Source organism: Schistocerca gregaria, chromosome 3, assembly GCF_023897955.1.
Source record: "Schistocerca gregaria isolate iqSchGreg1 chromosome 3, iqSchGreg1.2, whole genome shotgun sequence".
Classification (NCBI taxonomy): Eukaryota; Metazoa; Arthropoda; class Insecta; order Orthoptera; family Acrididae; genus Schistocerca; species Schistocerca gregaria.
In genome coordinates this window covers 149,073,560-149,092,741 of record NC_064922.1, presented here as the reverse complement: position 1 = coordinate 149,092,741, position 19,182 = coordinate 149,073,560, and the positions used below count along the sequence as shown (strand labels likewise).

General features: G+C 38.0%; 1 protein-coding gene across 11 annotated transcripts in view; it reads right to left on the bottom strand.

Moving 5' to 3' along the window:
- Positions 1-17,917, bottom strand: part of LOC126356163 (pericentriolar material 1 protein-like) — a 382,055-nt gene extending 364,138 nt beyond the window's left edge. For 3 of the 11 annotated variants that reach the window (XM_050006913.1, XM_050006917.1, XM_050006920.1), the window contains exons 1-2: positions 17,767-17,869; positions 13,788-13,922 (exon numbers count right to left, since the gene is read on the bottom strand). In XM_050006913.1, the coding sequence (XP_049862870.1) occupies positions 13,788-13,910 (123 nt within the window). In that variant the 5' untranslated portion in view covers positions 13,911-13,922; positions 17,767-17,869. Of the gene's footprint in view, positions 1-13,787; positions 13,923-17,648 lie in introns of all 11 variants that reach the window. The other 8 variants (XM_050006911.1, XM_050006915.1, XM_050006919.1 and 5 more) reach the window with 4 other exon arrangements.
- Positions 17,918-19,182: the final 1,265 nt, after the last annotated feature.

Sequence of the window (19,182 nt, the reverse complement as noted above, 5' to 3'; positions counted from 1 at the left end):
CGCGGTGTTGGCCGTCGAATGGCGCTAGCTGCGCAGCATTTGTGCACCGCCGCCGTCAGCGTCAGCCAGTTTGCCGTAGCATACGGAGCTCCATCGCAGTCTTTAACACTGGTAGCATGCAGCAAAAGCGTGGACGTGAACCGTATGTGCAGTTGACGGACTTTGAGCGAGGGCGTATAGTGGGCATGCGGGAGGCCGGGTGAACGTACCGCGGAATTGCTCAACACGTGGGGCGTGAGGTCTCCACAGTACATCGATGTTGTCGCCAGTGGTCGGCGGAAGGTGCACGTGCCCGTCGACCTGGGACCGGACCGCAGCGACGCACGGATGCACGCCAAGACCGTAGGATCCTACGCAGTGCCGTAGGGGACCGCACCGCCACTTCCCAGCAAATTAGGGACACTGTTGCTCCTGGGGTATCGGCGAGGACCATTCGCAACCGTCTCCATGAAGCTGGGCTACGGTCCCGCACACTGTTAGGCCGTCTTCCACTCACGCCCCAACGTCGTGCAGCCCGCCTCCAGTGGTGTCGCGACAGGCGTGAATGGAGGGACGAATGGAGACTTGTCGTCTTCAGCGATGAGAGTCGCTTCTGCCTTGGTGCCAATGATGGTCGTATGCGTGTTTGGCGCCATGCAGGTGAGCGCCACAATCAGGACTGCATATGACCGAGGCACACTGGGCCAATACCCGGCATCATGGTGTGGGGAGCGATCTCCTACACTGGCCGTACACCTCTGGTGATCGTCGAGGGGACACTGAATAGTGCATGGTACATCCAAACCATCATCGAACCCATCGTTCTACCATTCCTAGACCGGCAAGGGAACTTGCTGTTCCAACAGGACAATGCACGTCCGTATGTATCCCGCGCCACCCACCGTGCTCTAGAAGGTGCAAGATCTCCGGATCTGTCCCCCATTGAGCATGTTTGGGACTGGATGAAGCATCGTCTCACGCGGTCTGCACATCCAGCACGAACGCTGGTCCTACTGAGGCGCCAGGTGGAAATGGCATGGCAAGCCGTTCCACAGGACTACATCCAGCATCTCTATGATCGTCTCCATGGGAGAATAGCAGCCTGCATTGCTGCGAAAGGTGGATATACACTTTACTAGTGCCGACATTGTGCATGCTCTGTTGCCTGTGTCTATGTGCCTGTGGTTCTGTCAGTGTGATCATGTGATGTATCTGACCCCAGGAATGTGTCAATAAAGTTTCCCCTTCCTGGGACAATGAATTCACGGTGTTCTTATTTCAATTTCCAGGAGTGTATTTTTTGTCATCTGGCAAAATCTGTTATAATAAACAGAAACTGAACTGTGATTGTTTATTCTCAAGTCAAGTCACTTTTCAGCAAAAAGAACTTCTCACTGTAGTCGTTTTTCTCTCCATAAAGAGTGGTAAAGACTTGAACCTTATGGTTTATTGTCATACTTGCTCACAGTCATCAAGTTGCTTACTGATCACACCTGTTTAAAACTACACCAACCAATGACAAGTTCTCACTGCATACCTTCATTCAATTCTGGAAACAAACTGAAATGCCTTTTCTCTTGCTACAATATACAGTTGTAAGATGATGGCTTGATATGGTAAATTTCCCCGAAAGAATGGAACATTCTTGTTACATCTTTATGACTGGTAAGCTTGATCATTCTAAGGTTTGTACAAAGAATTTCAACAATGGCCAGTGTACAGTTAACTGTTGACAACCATCTGAATTGGTCAAGAGTCGACTACGATTGAAAATAGAGAAAACAGTTTCATGCTGTTATTAACCATTTGAAAGATTGGGGTACCACATAAATTAAAACAGAATTGGATGGTGTTCGTGTGGACTTGTTATCATCACTGAAGACCATTTACTTTTGCATTAATGAATTTAAACATTGTCAGACAAGCACCAAAGATAAAGTGCACTCCGGTCATCCAGTTGTTGTAGGCACCTCAACTATGTGAGTGCATATTATCCTGCATGGACAACTGGCTATGAAGAAGCTGTGTGTGAGATGGGTGCTGCGATTGCTCACAGTCAACCACAAGCACATCCAGCACATTTAAACACAATGTCTAGTGATATTTAATGGCACCCGCAAGATCTTTTGTGCAAATTTGTGACTGCTGATGAGACCTGGATCCATTATTACACACTAGAGTCAAAACAGCAGTCAAAACAATGGACAAAGGCTGGTGAAAGTGCATCAAAGAAGGTAAAGAGTGTGTTTTTGGTTGGTAAGGTGATGGCCACTGTTTTTGGGATTCTCAAGGAATAACCTTCATAGATTACCAGGACAAAACGCGAACCACTACTGGATCCACCCTATTACGCTCCATTGTTGGATTGTCTAAAAGTTGCACTGGCTGCAAAAGTCTTAGGTTGACACCAAAAAAAGTGCTTTTTCACCAGGATAATGCATCATCCCACACATCAGTGATAAAAATGGTGAAACTGCATGAACCACATTTTGAATTGGTTCCTCATTCACTTAGTCCCAAGTGACTTCTTCTGTTCCTTAACTTGAAACTTGGGCTTGATGGGAAGAAATTTTCATTGAATGAGGAAGTGACAGTTGCAGTCAATGAGTAAGAGTTTGACAGAACCTATTTTCCAATGGGACAAAAAGGCTGAAGGACTGCTGAACATAGAGCAGATCCTTTAAAGTAGACTATGTTGAGAAGTAAGATGAGTTGCTTATGAAACGAACATTTTTTCCTGCTTTTTTACCAGACTTATGAAACCACCTTCAAAAACTGGCTCTAGATAATAATCACACCAACAAACGTGTTTTAGATGATATTTACAGGGAGAATACTGAGTCAAAGTAGAAACAACTTCTACACTGTCAACAAGATTCGAAAGTAACTACACACACGCATTTCCAGCAACAGAGGTAATTAATAGCTAACAAACAATTTGCCTGTTTTATTCTTTAGCTGCAACCATAATTCTGGGAATGTGAACGTAAATGTACAAACAAATATGTCTTCAAATGTCACCAAATATAGACAAATGACTCATAAGCAGCCAGGAAGTGCTGTAACAAGTTGTGAAATGACTGCAACACAGAGTAGGTTGCCGACTTGCAAAGAATATAAATAACCAGTATACCTTTTACGTGTATATAAGAAAGAGTAAATCAAACTGAAAATTTGTTTTCACTATTACAGCCTTGTGTGGCTTTGATATGTACTAAACATTTCAACAAAGTGCTGCTTCTCATTTGTTTTCTTTTTACAATATTATTCTGAATTATTAGTTGTTTCTTACTTTTAAATGTTAAACAGCTAAGAGTTCATTAGTGCTTGTGTTTTAGCAATCACCATCTGACATACAAATTAGTGTTCCCCACTTAAGGTTTTTCAGTATGTTAAATCTCTTTTACTTCAAAGACAGTGATTTTAAAAAAAAGCTTAAGTAGTAATCTTATTTTATATTCTGCCTTATGTATAAATGTTCTATAACTCTCATTCCCAGTAAAAAGAGGTGTAAATATATATAATTTTGCACCTGATAGTGCTTGTTCATTTGCCATACAGTCAAAGACTGCTGTTTCATTTCTTAGTGATGCACTACCTATGAATATCGACGTAGCTACAATGTTTGTACAATATTCAATAGAAAGACAAATAATTATGATTAAGTTACAACATTATCCATTGCAAGATTAATACAATTTATAATGCAATAGCTCTTCAAGAATACATCTACCAGATACACATTAAGTACTTTTATAAAAAGAATTACTACTAATCAATACAAATTTTAAAAAGGCAGATATTTACCAGTATGTATAAATATAATTATATACTTGGTCCTGCTTTTAACTGTCTGAAGAAACTACACACGGGTGTCAGGAAATGAGTACATGTGGCACGTTCTCTGTCAGCACATGGCACCAGCGCACTGCCAAGATCTGGCACCTATCCCCTCCAAGAGATAATTATAGAATGAGAGCTTTCTTGGGCTACTTTTAGCTCACAGACCACCTGTATATCATGATGGTCTGCAGCCAGCAAATTTAACAGGATCTGCAATCAACTGCCTGGCTAAATGCAGATGTTGAGTGCTATTGAAATTTAATTACTACCCTAGGCTCTTTATACCCCTTTATTGAAAAAAGTGGGTGCTTACAAAAAGAAACCACACACTCACTAAAAAACAAAAGATTTTATAAATATCCAAACAATGACAGATGTTCAGCTGGGGAAAAGGGCATGGGGCAATACAAAAAAGTGCAATCATTACATCAGTTATCCATAGCCAGCTTTTAAAATAATTAAAAGGAAATGCTAATTTGCAAAATTTTGCTTATTATACAGTGTTTCTCTCACAGAAAATGCTGTTAGTTTGGACATATTTCATACATAGAAATATAATATGTTTCAAAAATAACGGCTACTCACAGACTGTATATATTTTGAAATGTCATATTTTTATAAGTAGCAACCTGAACATAAGAAAAATTAAAAAATTCCAAATAACAATGAATGACAAATAAAAGAATCAAAAGGGGGCAATTAAGAGCAAAATAAGCAGAAATAAAGATGAAAAAAGGAGATAGTATACTATTAATAGGAAATAAAATGGGTCTACAGACAAAGCTACAACAATATTGAACAACAGGAAAAAGTAAAAGGGTAAGTCCTTAAATCACAATATCACATAATTTTGATGTATATGCTTGTGCTTACTTTCTGCCCACCCAATCGGAATTATATTGAATTAGGAGGTATTCTTTTATATTTTGGGTTTCAATAGGCTGGAACTACATTCAATTTTATTTCGTAATATTTAACACAACAGAACTTTCTAGACAGGCACAGCCATAATATAATATCTTCACCATGTGCAGATTAATTCTTATTCCTTTGTGACTCTTCTGCAAGCATAATCTGTGATTTGTTCAGAGTGCCAAGAGTTAACTGTCTCTACAGACATACTTGCACAAATAAATTCAATTGATTAATAAAATTCACACTCATTCAAGTCTATCACCCGTTTAGCTATTAGAAATTTCTAGTACTCAGTCTACATAACTTCTGTGGTAAATAGATAAATACATAATGTGGCTGCCAAGTGAGTGGAACACAAGTAACCATAAATTTTACTGATAGATTTTAGACTATTGTCCTCACAATGGGTGTGACAGGATGTTCTGGACAGTCCCTGCCAAATCCTAAATGCTTGCTGTTAACAGATGGCAGATTGCAGGACAACTGATCCTGGTGATGAAAGCTGATTGGGACACATTGCAATTTTGGTTGGAACAGGGATTGGGAACATAGAAGAGCCACAGTATAGACAAATGAACAGTAGGTGTACGGTTAAGGTTAAGGCTGTGCTCATACAGTACCTGGAGGAGGTAAGGATAATACCTATGCAAGGACACAAGTGAAATGACACCCAGCTATTACAAGAAATGCTATGAAGATAGAATACGGGTGGAAGGTAGAGACCTCGGAGTTAAAGAAAGACATACGGATGAGCTAGGGATGCAGCAGGAAGTGTGGCTGTAGGGAGATGCGACAAGGTGGGTACAATAGTGGAGGGGGGAGGGGGGGGGAGGGGGGGGGAAGGTATGTGAAGAGCATGAACTACTGCAAACTTAGGAACTTAGGCACAGGGGATTGGTAGAATGCAGGATATGTTGGAAGAAGTGTTCCCAATGGCACAATAATGAAAAAGGGGAAGGATTCAGATGGGTTACGAAGCAGTTAACATCAACAAAATCTAAAACAACGCTGTTTAGTCCCAGCTGGTCTTTTGCAACAGTCTGTTGGTGACCATGCATCAATGTGTGGATAGTTTACAGTGATATTGCATAGAATGGTGTGAATCTCCTGACGTATAGTTCGTAGATGACGTGACTACTCTCACAGTGTGAATTAATTATCCAGTTTAGATTTGTATGGTACTTATTTAGTACATAGTCATTAATATAGTAACATTAATTCTGTGTGGAAGAGCCTAAATAGGTGTGGTTCTGTTTAATTAAATACAGTCATGTCACAGTATAATTTCTGGTAGACGTAAAAATTGTGCATACATGTGACAAACACTTCCATTTGTAATATTTCTAAGATATATGCTTCACTATGTCACGGGTTTCATAACAATCAATTGATATTATATTTTCCACAGTTATCAAAATAATATATCATAAAAATACAGTAAGAAGCTAAGTAAAAAGTAAAGTAGCTATCAATCTGAAGATTGTTTTGAATACCACACTGCTTCACTACGAATGGTCTTGTTCGAGATGGTATGCTGTTGTCTGTCTCCAACCTTTGATCTGTCTTACCCCTGCAGTTATAGGGGGCCAACAATTAACGAGGATTCCAAAGCATGGTGCAACTCGGGATTTTTCACAACAAAAAACATTGCATGAGATGAAATAAGTGACAGAAAAAAATTGTACGACTGACTGGCGATTGAAACCGAGACTTTTAGATTCATGACCTGACACTTTACCATTGAGACACTGAACCTCATACTGTAAAAAGCTATAAGACAAGTTTTATAATTACAATCTACTTGACCACATTTATAAGAAGAAACATACTCAGAAAGTTAAAACAATTGCAAATATAAAGCTAGATCAATCTTTAAACATTAATTTGTAATATTTTTATTCTTTTTTTACCCGAATTCCAGAATAATAATAAGTGGCATTGTGTACAGGAGATCGGTGAGTGACAGCTATGTGCAGCGAATAAACGGCGATATTAAAGAACAGTGCAATAAGCTAGGAGTCGTTTTTATTGATCCCAACAAATTTCTAAGTGCAAAGTGTCTTGCCAAAGATGGTCTACATCTGAACAGGTTGGGCTCAAAAATATTCAGTAAGATGTTCTTAGATACTTGCCAGATCATAAAAAATAAGGGAAACTTATAAGTAGTGATGGGGGTGAAAAAACGTGTGTAGCATTAAGAAAGAAAAAACCAAACCATTATCTGGCAAGAAATATGCTAAAGCCTGTAAGAAATAGTCAAAGTAGGTATGTTATCCACTGGAATATAAATGGCTTAAACACTGATGCTTCTAATAATAAAAGCTCCAAAATAGATGAATTGGAAATCATTCTGTCAGAATATGCAAATATTAAAGTTGTTTGTTTAAATGAACACTGGTTGACTGAGGGGACAATTAAAATTCTGAACAAAATAGGGAACTTCAGATTAGCAAGTAGCTTTTGTAGAAGAAACAAGTTACGTGGAGGCTCATGTATACTTCTACACAATGACATAAATTATGAGACCAGAAACTGTTTTAATTATTTAAATGAAGAATGTGTGTTCGAGAGCTGTTGTGTAGAAATAGTGGACTCGCTAGCAAATGTTATAATAATCTCAATATACAGAATTCCAGGGACATCAACAACAGAACTATTCTTATCTAAGCTTCAAATTATGCTAGAAGACCTTTGTAGAGAAACAAAGAAAAAAGTTGTAATAGCTGCTGATTTTAATATTGATATCACATGTAATAGTAGCCAAGCTTCAAGGTTCACTGACTTAGTTAAGAAATATGGTTTCAAATTGAATTTCTTTGAATCTACCAGGGACAATGGGCAATCAGCAACATGCATTGACAATGTTCTAACTAATTATGTATATGAAGATGTGTATAAATTTTGTGTAGATCTAGGTATTTCAGATCATTATGTATTGTTTATTGAGCTGCCACAGACAGACACAAACATTTCACATACAAGAACCCATATGAGCAGGAACTTTAGCAAAGAAAACTTGCTAACATTTAGTGAGAAGCTAAGAGATAAAACATGGCCTTTTGATTATGGTAACTCAAGTGATAAAAACTTTGAGAAATTCCTAAATAGTTTTCTTGCAGACTTTAATGAAACATTTCCACCTAGACTCTGCAGCAATAAGATAACAAATACAGTAAAGTGGATTACCCAGGGCATAAAAATTTCCAGTGTAAGGAAAAGGCAACTGCACAGAGAACTAAAATATAATAAAGATATAAATTTCATTAAATATGTTAGACTCTATAAAACCATATTTAAAAGAGTTGTCAAGGCAGCAAAACAACTGGCAAACAACAGGTTAATTTTAAATCATAAAAATAAGACAAAGGCTGTGTGGTCAGTCATTAAATCTGAGTTAGGTGTTAAAGCCTGTAACCAAGAAATTCCAAAAATTGACATTGAAGGAAAAACTGTTGTAAATCCAACTCAAATACCAGAGTACTTTAATGAATTCTTTATAAATGTAGCAAAATCTGATGTAGATGTAGCAGATTATCACAACAAAGTAAATCCCTTTGGCCTAGGCAAAAACTCTGAAAACTTTACAAAATTCTCAAAAGTTTCTTTTGAGGATGTAGAAAATGCTATTTTAACATTAAGAAACAAAAAATCTGCAGGTTGGGATAGAATACCCACCAAAGTTATTAAAGTGGTACACAATAGAATTGCAAACCCACTAGCTCAGATAATAAATCAATGTTTTGAAGAGGGCTGTTTCCCAGAGGTACTGAAATATGCTGAAGTCAAACCACTCTTCAAGAAGGGATCAAGAGAGATCATGGGAAATTATCGTCCTATCTCAATTCTCCCAGTCCTATCTAAAATATTTGAAAAACTTGCTGTTGCTCAAATCCAAAACTTCATTGCAAAATATTCTGTTATTCTAAACAATCAATTTGGTTTTCAGCAAGGGAAAAACACCGTAGATGCAGTTAACAGTTTCATTGAGAAAATAAGTACGTCATTAGACAAGAGAAATAAGGTGGCAGGAATTTTCTGCGACCTCACAAAGGCATTCGATTCCGTAAACCACGCATTGCTTGTTTACAAACTTGAAAAGTATGGCATTGGCGGCAGTGCCCTACAATGGCTTAAATCCTACTTATCCAACAGAAAGCAAAGAGTTAGCATTTCTTCAAATGGCGCATATTATTTTTCTGACTGGAAAAAAATTACTCAGGGTGTTCCACAAGGCTCCATATTAGGCCCAGTCCTATTTCTCTTTTATGTTAATGACTTACCATTAAATATCAGCTCCCCATCAGTTCTGTTCGCAGATGATACTTCTGTCTTAGTTGAAGATCAGGATTCAGAAAAAATTCTCAAATCTGTGATCAGTACCCTCAGTACCTTAGAAACTTGGTTTCAGCTAAATGGGCTGAATCTAAACATATCTAAGACTCACGTGATGCAGTTCAAAACCAAACAGTCAAAATGTGAGCAAATTAAGATTGTACACAACAACCAAGTTATAGAAGAAGTTGACTCAGTCAAATTCTTAGGTCTAAAAGTAGATGAAAATTTGAGGTGGCAGGCACACATTGAATACCTTGCAAACAAATTGAGCAGCTTTGCATTTGCAATGCAAATATTATCAACTGCAACGGACATTGACACGCGGAAAGTAGCATATACAAGCTACTTTGAATCCATTATTAGGTATGGTATTGTTTTTTGGGGTAACTCGACAAACATAGTGCGGATACTAAAAATACAGAAAAAAATCATACGAAATATGTGCACTGCCAATCACAAAGAACCATGTCGACCATTATTTAGGAAACTCAAAATATTAACTCTGCCATCCTTATACATATATGAGATTATTATATTTTTGTACTCCAGACGCGACTTATTTGAGGGAAACCATTTTGTCCATTCACATGATACCAGAAACAAAGAAAATTTTATGCTCCCCACCCACCGCCTCAGACTGTTTGCCCAGGGACCTCAATACATGGGAATGAAAATTTTTAATAAATTAAAAGGGAACAAGTTGATGCAGATGAATTTAGGTTCACTTAAAAGAAAGCTATATGAGGTACTGACAATGAAGTGTTATTACTCAGTGGATGAATTCATGCAGGACAATCTGGAAATTTGAGCTGGGTACAATGTGTTACATGTTCCAAGAAATATCCTTATAGTGTTGTTATTTATTATAGTGCTATCATTAATTAATGTAAAAATCATTGTAATTGTTTTATAAATTTTTGACATGTCTCCTGTACGCAAACCAAATGGATTGCAAATGTACGTCATGAGATGAATAAAACACAATTCACAATTCACAATTACCTCCAACATGGCTGAGGCAGTACAAAACAGTTGTTCATAGCAAGTATTAGACATATTTTGTGGTCACAAAGATAACAGAACAATTTGCTGTGAAAATGATGCAAAGGAAGTTCCATTTTATTTGATTTATCCACAACCAAGAACGATCACTGCTTAAAATTTTCAAATAATGAATCCTAGAGGAAACTACAATGGATCATGAAGAGTGAAATTCAATCTCTACAGAAACAGAAGAGAAGTATTTGTTAATATTATTGTGCTGCCAACTCGATTGAATTTTTTACATAACATGCATCAAATTCATTGCAGCTTGGGATAATGCAATATATTTAATATTGCAGTGTCTGACAACTGGATAATCTGCAGAGAGATGGTTCATAGAACAGTATATTAAAATCAAGAAGTACAAAGATATGACATTCACTGAGTAGTCAGTACAAAATTAGTTTGGAAGGTGTGAGAAAATACCAAAAGGGATATTCCTTTGTGCCTGGACGGTAGGTGTATGTCGCAATAAGTTGTTGCAGATATCTTTCTATACGAGTGTTCATGTGAAAAGGCCTCAGCAAGTCCTTTGGCAAAGGGATTGTTTACTACTGTAGATTTTTTAACTGTCAATAAAAATGGCTGACAATATGTTTTTATAGATGATCCGTTGAGCTGCAGACAGCAAAATGAAGAGACTGTTACACATTACAGCTTTCAGTCAAATCCTTCTACAGCGAAAGAAAACACACACACATTCACCAAAGCAAGCAAACACACTTTATACACATGTGATTGCTACCACTGGCATGACCCTGACAGTAGTAATGGTTATGTGTGTATTAGATGTGCTTGCTTGTGTAAAAGTGTGTGTGCTTTCTTTGCTGCAGGAGGCTCTGGCCAAAAGGTATAACCATAACAAACAGTCTTTTCATTGTGCATGTCTGCAACTCAACAGGTCTCTCCTTTTCTTAATATTGTTGATATTCCTGCCCGGAAATTTCCATGTTTGTTTTTAATAAGCTTTTACACTACTGCAAGTTTCATCTCACTTGGTTTAGTGGACACAATGCATGAGTTCACTCAGTTCCTTCCGAACAGTAGCCTTGTTATCTCTCCATGCAAAAGGAAGAGAAACATTTATATGTAATTATTTTAAAGTGATTCTGAAGGCAAATCACTGTTTTGGGAATTTGCAGCAGGCATGGACAACACAGCTTGTACACTTCACCTGCAGCAATTTCTCTCCGAATCTGTGACTTCCGGCATGAGTGAACATTTCCTGGAGATGATTTTTGGTCAAGGTATCACAAAAATGATTTGGAAAACGAGTCAGTAGAATCACCACAGTGCCAATAAAATTCAGATCATTTCAGATGCACTTTGTGCATTTCAGTGGAGCAATTTTCATATTACAATGATACAACAGTCTGTGGATAGCACACACTACAAACATAATAAGATCAGTTCATTACATTTTCATAGCGAGACCTTCAGAAACTCAGTCCTGGATAGTCATAACTTGTATTTTGTAACAGATGAGAAAATAAGAAGGAATGGGGTAGAGAAGCAGACTGTACTAAGAACAACAGAATTGTACCAGGGAAATGTAAGTTGTGGTAAAGAGGAAAATGGAGAGAAAAGGATGACAAGCAGAAAACTACCGGATACAAGGATGTTCGCTATCTCCATTAGTTTTCGTCGTGGTGACTGATGTGATAAAGATGAAAGTGGCAAGACAGGAGACAGGAAGACAGCAACGTTGTCTACTGATAACCTGGTGTTGTGGGGGAACATCAGAGTGGGGAAAAAAGAAGCAATTGGATGTTTGGGCACAAATTGTGCAAGAGTGTGGCCTAAATCGTATTGCGATGAGTTGTGCACTGGTGGTCACAACAAGTAAAAACGGGTAGACCTATGGTAAACATTTCACTGGGTGGCGAGCAGCTGAAAATGGTGGAAAGTTTCAAGAAGCAGGGGAGTAGATCACAGGACAATGGAAGCTATGACAAACAGGTACATGAATAAGAAAGATAAACTGATTGCTTAATGAGAAATGTGAGAGGAATGATGTGGAACAGACACATCCCCCTGGAAACTAAGAATGGGATATATTATATACCAGTTCTGTTATACACGGCAGAAACTTGGGTCACAAAGGAAAGAGAAAAAAGTAAAATGCGATCAAGTGAAATAAAGTTTTTGAGAAGGTGGATAAGTGTAACAAAAATAGAGAAGAGGAGAAAGAAAAGATTTAGAGAGATGAGGAATCCCTACAGGAAAAGACTTCTGAAGGGAATGGATGAGGATGCCAAGGAAAATGCACGAGATGCAAATGATGCGTAAGAGACTGAAGGGAAGGTGAAGGGAGAAGTGGTTAAATGGAAAGGAAGAAAACATTGAGAACAGAGGAGAAGACTGAGCCACAGTAGCAACGGTGAAGTGGTGGGAAGAACAGGGGGAGGGTGGGAGGATGAGGAGGTAGCGGTGGTGTGATAGAGATCAGTGAAGTAAGTGATAATCTATATATAAAATGTGCTAAAACATGACATCTTTATGCTGAGATGTTGAAAATCTCAAAAAGAAAGTAAACTAATGGATGTACAATTTGGAGTAGAAAACAGTTTTTATTCATAGCCATAGTAAAGCTATGCCAATATAGATAGCAAAATGAGAGAGAATTTTGGGCAGTGTTGAGAGATCTTTATCCCACAGAGAAATAGCAGCGATGAACCGGCTGTTGGTACCCTCCACAGCTATCTATGGGCTGCCTTCTGCCAACAATGCTAGGTGTAATGCCAGCTGTCTGTAAAGGCTCTCAGAAGTTTTCAGCCTGCAAAAAATCGCCACTTGCATGTGTGTGCTTACACAAAAAAATAAGGGTTTACTGAAGAGGGTAATCATATTATAGAATATCTCAATCTGTTCTCACTCTCTTGTCAAGCAGGCACTACTCAAGCAATTGCCTGAAGTGATTTGCGAAACAAGAGAAAGGTGGCAGGGTGGTTGGCTAGGGATTTGAACCCACTCCTCCAAAATAACAATACCACATAGACAGATACCCTATAAACACAATAAACTCTATTCTGAGTGTGCAGATTCTCATTTCTCAAACTGTTAATTAACTTTGTATTTATCTCTCATACAAAGGACAACATTTTTAGGCATTTTATAGCAGTGGTGCACTTTAAAGGGCAACATTGACCCAAGTGCTCATAGCAAATGGTTTCTACTGTTCGCAACTTGACGTCGGTTGCAGGGGCCAGGGATGGGAGTGGGGGAGGGTGGGAAGTGGGAGGGGGGGACTGTAGTGGGATATCATTTTGCTGTTTCCAGCAAGAGGCCAATACAATACATCACAACTCATAACCATTCATGTAGTTTTTGCTGTGGACTGTCCCACAATAACTGTAGCATCACCTAATACTGGTGCTAATGGAGGAAGCGATCTATGTGTTGTCGAATTTAAATCCTGCTTCAAGATTTGCCATACGTGCACACTTCACAGCCAAATGCCTAGGGTAAATTCCTAACCAAAACATTCAGCATCAACATTTGCAACAAACACTTCACAAATAAACACCTAACCAAACCAGCAATCTCTGCATTATACAACATGGTCGCAATGCTTCAGAGATGTTAAAGTTCATCAAAGGAAAAATGACAAGATATCAAAAATTGCTTTAGTTCCAGTCTCTTAGCCAAACAGAAGCTCAGCTAGAACTTACAAGGTTATTAGGTACATTGCTTCTGTGTTCCTGCCTTCGCAAAGCAGATGTATCTCTCCGTGTAGACCCCTTATGTGTACTAGTCTTCGGAACAGTACCAGTGTACCTGCCATCAGGTGACATGGTTCTGGGAAACTGAAACATATAAAGGCATTCTTTTATTACTGTGTAACATAAGTTAATCAGCACAGGATGACTAGAGTCTGAAGATTAGGACACTACTCAACCTGAGTGAATATCCAGTGCCATAAGTACATGGTTCCAATTTGGTTGAAAAAGCAAGTTAGTTACTTCAGTTATTTGAATGTTTCATGGCTCATAATTGTGACCTCTCAATATGATGTGGAATGATTCAGATTTAAAATTACAGTAGATCTTCTAAGTCAAAAATATGGCAACATGAGAGAACATTTGAAAATTTCATAACAAATTTAAATTTGGGTTAAATACACACATCCTTTTACGCATCACCAACATAGAGAAATTTTCCTGGGTCACTAAAACAAGCCACAGTTACAATATCTCTTTAAGAATGGCGAGATAAAAGATGAGACACTTATCACACACTTTTCTTATTAACATCTTTTACCACTATTCTTGTAAATGTCACATACCAGGGCCCAAGGAAACAGTTTTGCTGCAGAAAGATGAACTGTACTTATCGAATTACTTGTTGTTGTGGTCTTCAGTCCTGAGACTGGTTTGATGCAGCTCTCCATGCTACTCTATCATGTGCAAGCTTCTTCATCTCCCAGTACCTACTACAACCCACATCCTTCTGAATCTGCTTAGTGTATTCATCTCTTGGTCTCCCTCTATGATTTTTACCCTCACGCTGCCCTCCAATCCATTGATGCCTCAGAACATGTCCTACCAACCAATCCCTTCTTCTGGTCAATTTGTGCCACAAGCTTCACTTCTCCCCAATCCTATTAAATACTTCCTCATTAGTTATGTGATCTACCTATCTAATCTTCAACATTCTTCTGTAGCACCACATTTCAAAAGCTTCTATTCTCTTCTTGTCCAAACTATTTATCGTCCATATTTCACTTCCATACATGGCTACACCCCATACAAATACTTTCAGAAATGACTTCCTGACACTTAAATCTATACTCGATGTTAACAAATTTCTCTTCTTCAGAAACGCTTTCCTTGCCATCGCCAGTCTACATTTTATATCCTCTCTACTTCGACCATCATGAGTTATTTTGCTCCCCAAATAGCAAAACTCCTTTACTACTTTAAGTGTCTCATTTCCTAATCTAATTCCCTCAACATCACCCGACTTAATTCGACTACATTCCATTATCCTCGTTTTGCTTTTGTTGATGTTCATCTTATATCCTCCTTTCAAGACACAATCCATTCCGTTCAACTGCTGTTCCAAGTCCTTTGCTGTATCTGACAGAATTATAATGTCATCGGCGAACCTCAAAGTTTTTATTTCTTCTCCATGGATTTTAATACCTACTCCAAATTTTTCTTTTGTTTCCTTTACTGCTTGCTCTATATATAGATTGAATAACATCGGGGAGAGGCTACAACCCTGTCTTACTCCCTTCCCAACCACTGCTTCCCTTTCATGTCCCTCGACTCATATAATTGCCATCTGGTTTCTGTACAAATTGTAAATAGCCTTTCGCTCCCTGTATTTTACCCCTGCCATCTTTAGAATTTGAAAGAGAGTATTCCAGTCAACATTGTCTAAAGCTTTCTCTAAGTCTACAAATGCTAGAAATGTAGGTTTGCCTTTTCTTAATCTTTCTTCTAAGATAAGTCGTAAGGTCAGTATTGCCTCACGTGTTCCAGTATTTCTATGGAATCCAAACTGATCTTCCCCGAGGTCGGCTTCTACTAGTTTTTCCATTCGTCTGTAAAGAATTTGCGTTAGTATTTTGCAGCCATGGCTTATTAAACTGATTGTTCGATAATTTTCACATCTGTCAACACCTGCTTTCTTTGGGATTGGAATTATTATATTCTTCTTGAAGTCTGCGGGTATTTCGCCTGTTTCATACATCTTGCTCATCAGATGGTAGAGTTTTTGCAGGACTGGCTCTCCCAACGCCGTCAGTAGTTCCAATGGAATGTTGTCTACTCTGGGGGCCTTGTTTCGACTCAGGTCTTTCTTCACGCAGTATCGTATCTCCCATTTCATCTCCATCCTCTTCCATTTCCATAATAATGTCCTCAAGTACATCGGCCTTGTATAGACCCTCTATATACTCCTTCCACCTTTCTGCTTTTCCTTCTTTGTTTAGAACTGGGTTTCCATCTGAGCTCAGTCAGGCACAACTTCAAGAACAAATATTTTAATTAAAGAAATAAAAGTAAAAAAAAAAGACAGTTCAACACAAGAGGGAGTATTATGTGGCTACTCAGAATGTATGAAATTTTTTTCAATATGTGAGAGAGGTCATTGTGGATGAGTGACAATTTAACACTTTATTTAGTGAATCAATAGCAACCAGAGCTATGTTTACGAGCATTTGAACCCCTGGAGGACAAGGGAAGTCACAGGCATTGACACAGATTTAAGTGATGCACTGATCAACAAAGTATGTGTTTTATACATTATGTCATAGGATAAAGCAGAAGGGATCTGGAGATCAAGTTCTGTCAATAGCAACAATCTGGGTTCACCCTTTATATCTGGTACTTTGCAGCTTGGATATGTTGGAAGCAGAGCATTTGATTAAGAATGATTGAAGATGCATCAAACATTTGTTGCAATGTAGTACTAACACATATGCAATATATCATAGACAATTAACATATGTCAAGTTGCAACATTGTTTACATTCATTTTACTATAGCTTCAGACAAAGAAATGAACTATGTTGTCTTCTTGCACATACACCTGTCAACAGCAGTTAGTGTACAATTCAAATCATTTTGTGGTGACATCGAAGTACCTCGTGTATTTTCTTATGCATGGCATGAAAGATTGTACACATACAATTATTTGTCCATGGATCCTATTTCAGTTCACAACAAAACAATATACATATGTGTTTTCAGTCTCTCTACTTTTTTTCTTTTCACAATACTGAAATTCCAGTAAGGTCTGTTCTGCATGCAACATGAGAACAGTAACAGTGGTTACATCCACAAACCAAAAAAATACTGAGTTTTTGTAAGGAAGTTTAACAGTCATTATATTCCACGACATTACTTTTACTTTCAATATCCCATCGTTGTAATACCAAAGTAAGGTAAAAACCATTCTCAACCCAAGAGTTGGTTTGAACACCACAACAGTGTTTTATTATGCATGATTCTATTGTAAGAGGTATGCCCTTACCTACATTCTCTCTTAGCACTGACTAACGCTGCCAGTTACAGGAAATGAACTGTAAACAGCATTATTCAAATACTCAAATTAGTGACATGAAAAAGTGATGGTCAGAAAAATATTAGAAGACCGACCAATGACTGAAACTCAAACCTTTAAATCTGATGTGTGAAAGTCGTATTAGTTGTTTAAAAACAGGATACGTCCAAGAGCGTTTTACCTGGTAACAGACTAACCGTAAATCGTAATGAGTTTCTTAACCATTTACTATATAGCATAATCCCAAATATATTACTTTTCAGAGTACGATGACAGTTTCGTCGATCAAGCCAATAATTACTTCGTAGAACCCTAATAGTGAGAAACGGAAATTCTCTCTATACTTTGCAACTGAACTCATTACGAAGACGCACTAATCATTTACTGCGCTAAAGCAATAGAACGGAATAAAAGAACGATTTCGCCAAGGAAGTTGTCTTCAGCTTTGTCGCATTGGTGTTACACGCAGTAGTCAAAACAGTCATAAGCGAATACTTATGGTAAGAACGGTCATTAATTACTATTTACATGACGTTCTTGCAGCTGGAAAGTAACGTCTTCAAACTGGGCATATATAAACTTCCTGAACTACATTTTGTCGTTTACCGTACTTTTTACGCGTGACATTGTATATCTTACTTCAAATCAGCTCAAAACATCCAGCGGCTTCTCCGCTACAAACAAACAATTGCCTTGACTATATACTCTGCTTAGCATTTATCGCTACACATAGGTGTAGTGCTTCGACCATATGGTCGAAGGTGTAATATGAGACTTTGCTACTCTTTGACTAAACAGACACAACAAAGATGGTACTTTTTAAAACTGAATCATTCATCTTCGGGAATTATCCACATAATCTTCAACTCACGCACAAAATCCATCACTGGTAGGAACACAATGCGATAAATAACATAAAAACACTTGAATAAATTCTTTAATACTTGCGTAGCCTTCCGCGACCAGGGTCAGTTAACATGAAAGTTTTCTGTACTGTACTGTACCTTTATTGATTCTCTGTGTCTTTCAGTGTACAACATGATATTGAACAAGCCAAGCAAATGATGAAAAACATGTATACATATAATATTGTTACACATAGTGTACATCACATAGAAGATACATTACAGCTGTATTCTTATTCATTACTTCAATATACAGGTACCGATTCATACTGTAAGAAGTTGTTACTCATGATACCAACGTTTCGGCCGTGGTTACAATTACCTTCTTCTGGGTATATCTGTGTGACACTGGAAGACTCAGAACAAAGTCACAGTAACCATAGCCGAAACGTTGGTTTCATATTAACTTAAATACTTCCTAAAAGCAATACAAGGTAACGGAAATTTTGCCTTTTACTATAAATTGATGTCAATGATAATATATTGAGAATTCATTTGTGTTTAACAAGATTTTTACATTTGTGCGTGAGACAACATAGGCTGTGACGAATGATTGTAGCAGATGCGTTCACTCTTGGTACTGTCTAGAGCAATCAAGGAGAAGATGGTTAACATTGTGCACGCCACACTCGCAGAGGGAAGAAAGAGCCATAAGGGTTCGAACGAAGTGTGTGTCTACTCGTCCATGATTAAATGTGACACAAGCAATAATGAGCACATGTTCACATCACGATTTGCTGAAACCGATTGTATAATTCTGGAATAGATTTCCTCCTTACTTTCATATGAGAGTCTCAGTCACATGCTCCACTGATTCCTTATTTATATTTCGAATACATAAAGGAAGTAGCTAGGTGGCATTTGAGTGTACCGCACTGTTCCTGTGTACACTGCTCATTGCCCATAATTCTGCTTTGAGCTTTGATCCAGATAAAGGCAGTGATTTTGTTTTGATACCGTAGTTACTGTATTTCCTCTTGGATATGGTGCATGTTAAAATTATTTGTTTTGATTATATAGTGGTATTTTATCACCTTCAGCTCGATTAAGAATCTCATCAATATATAATTGTCTGTTCTTAGAGCCCTCTGGATAAACTGAGGGCGTCCAAGATGACACTGAATTCCTTACTGAGGATTGTTGACTCCCA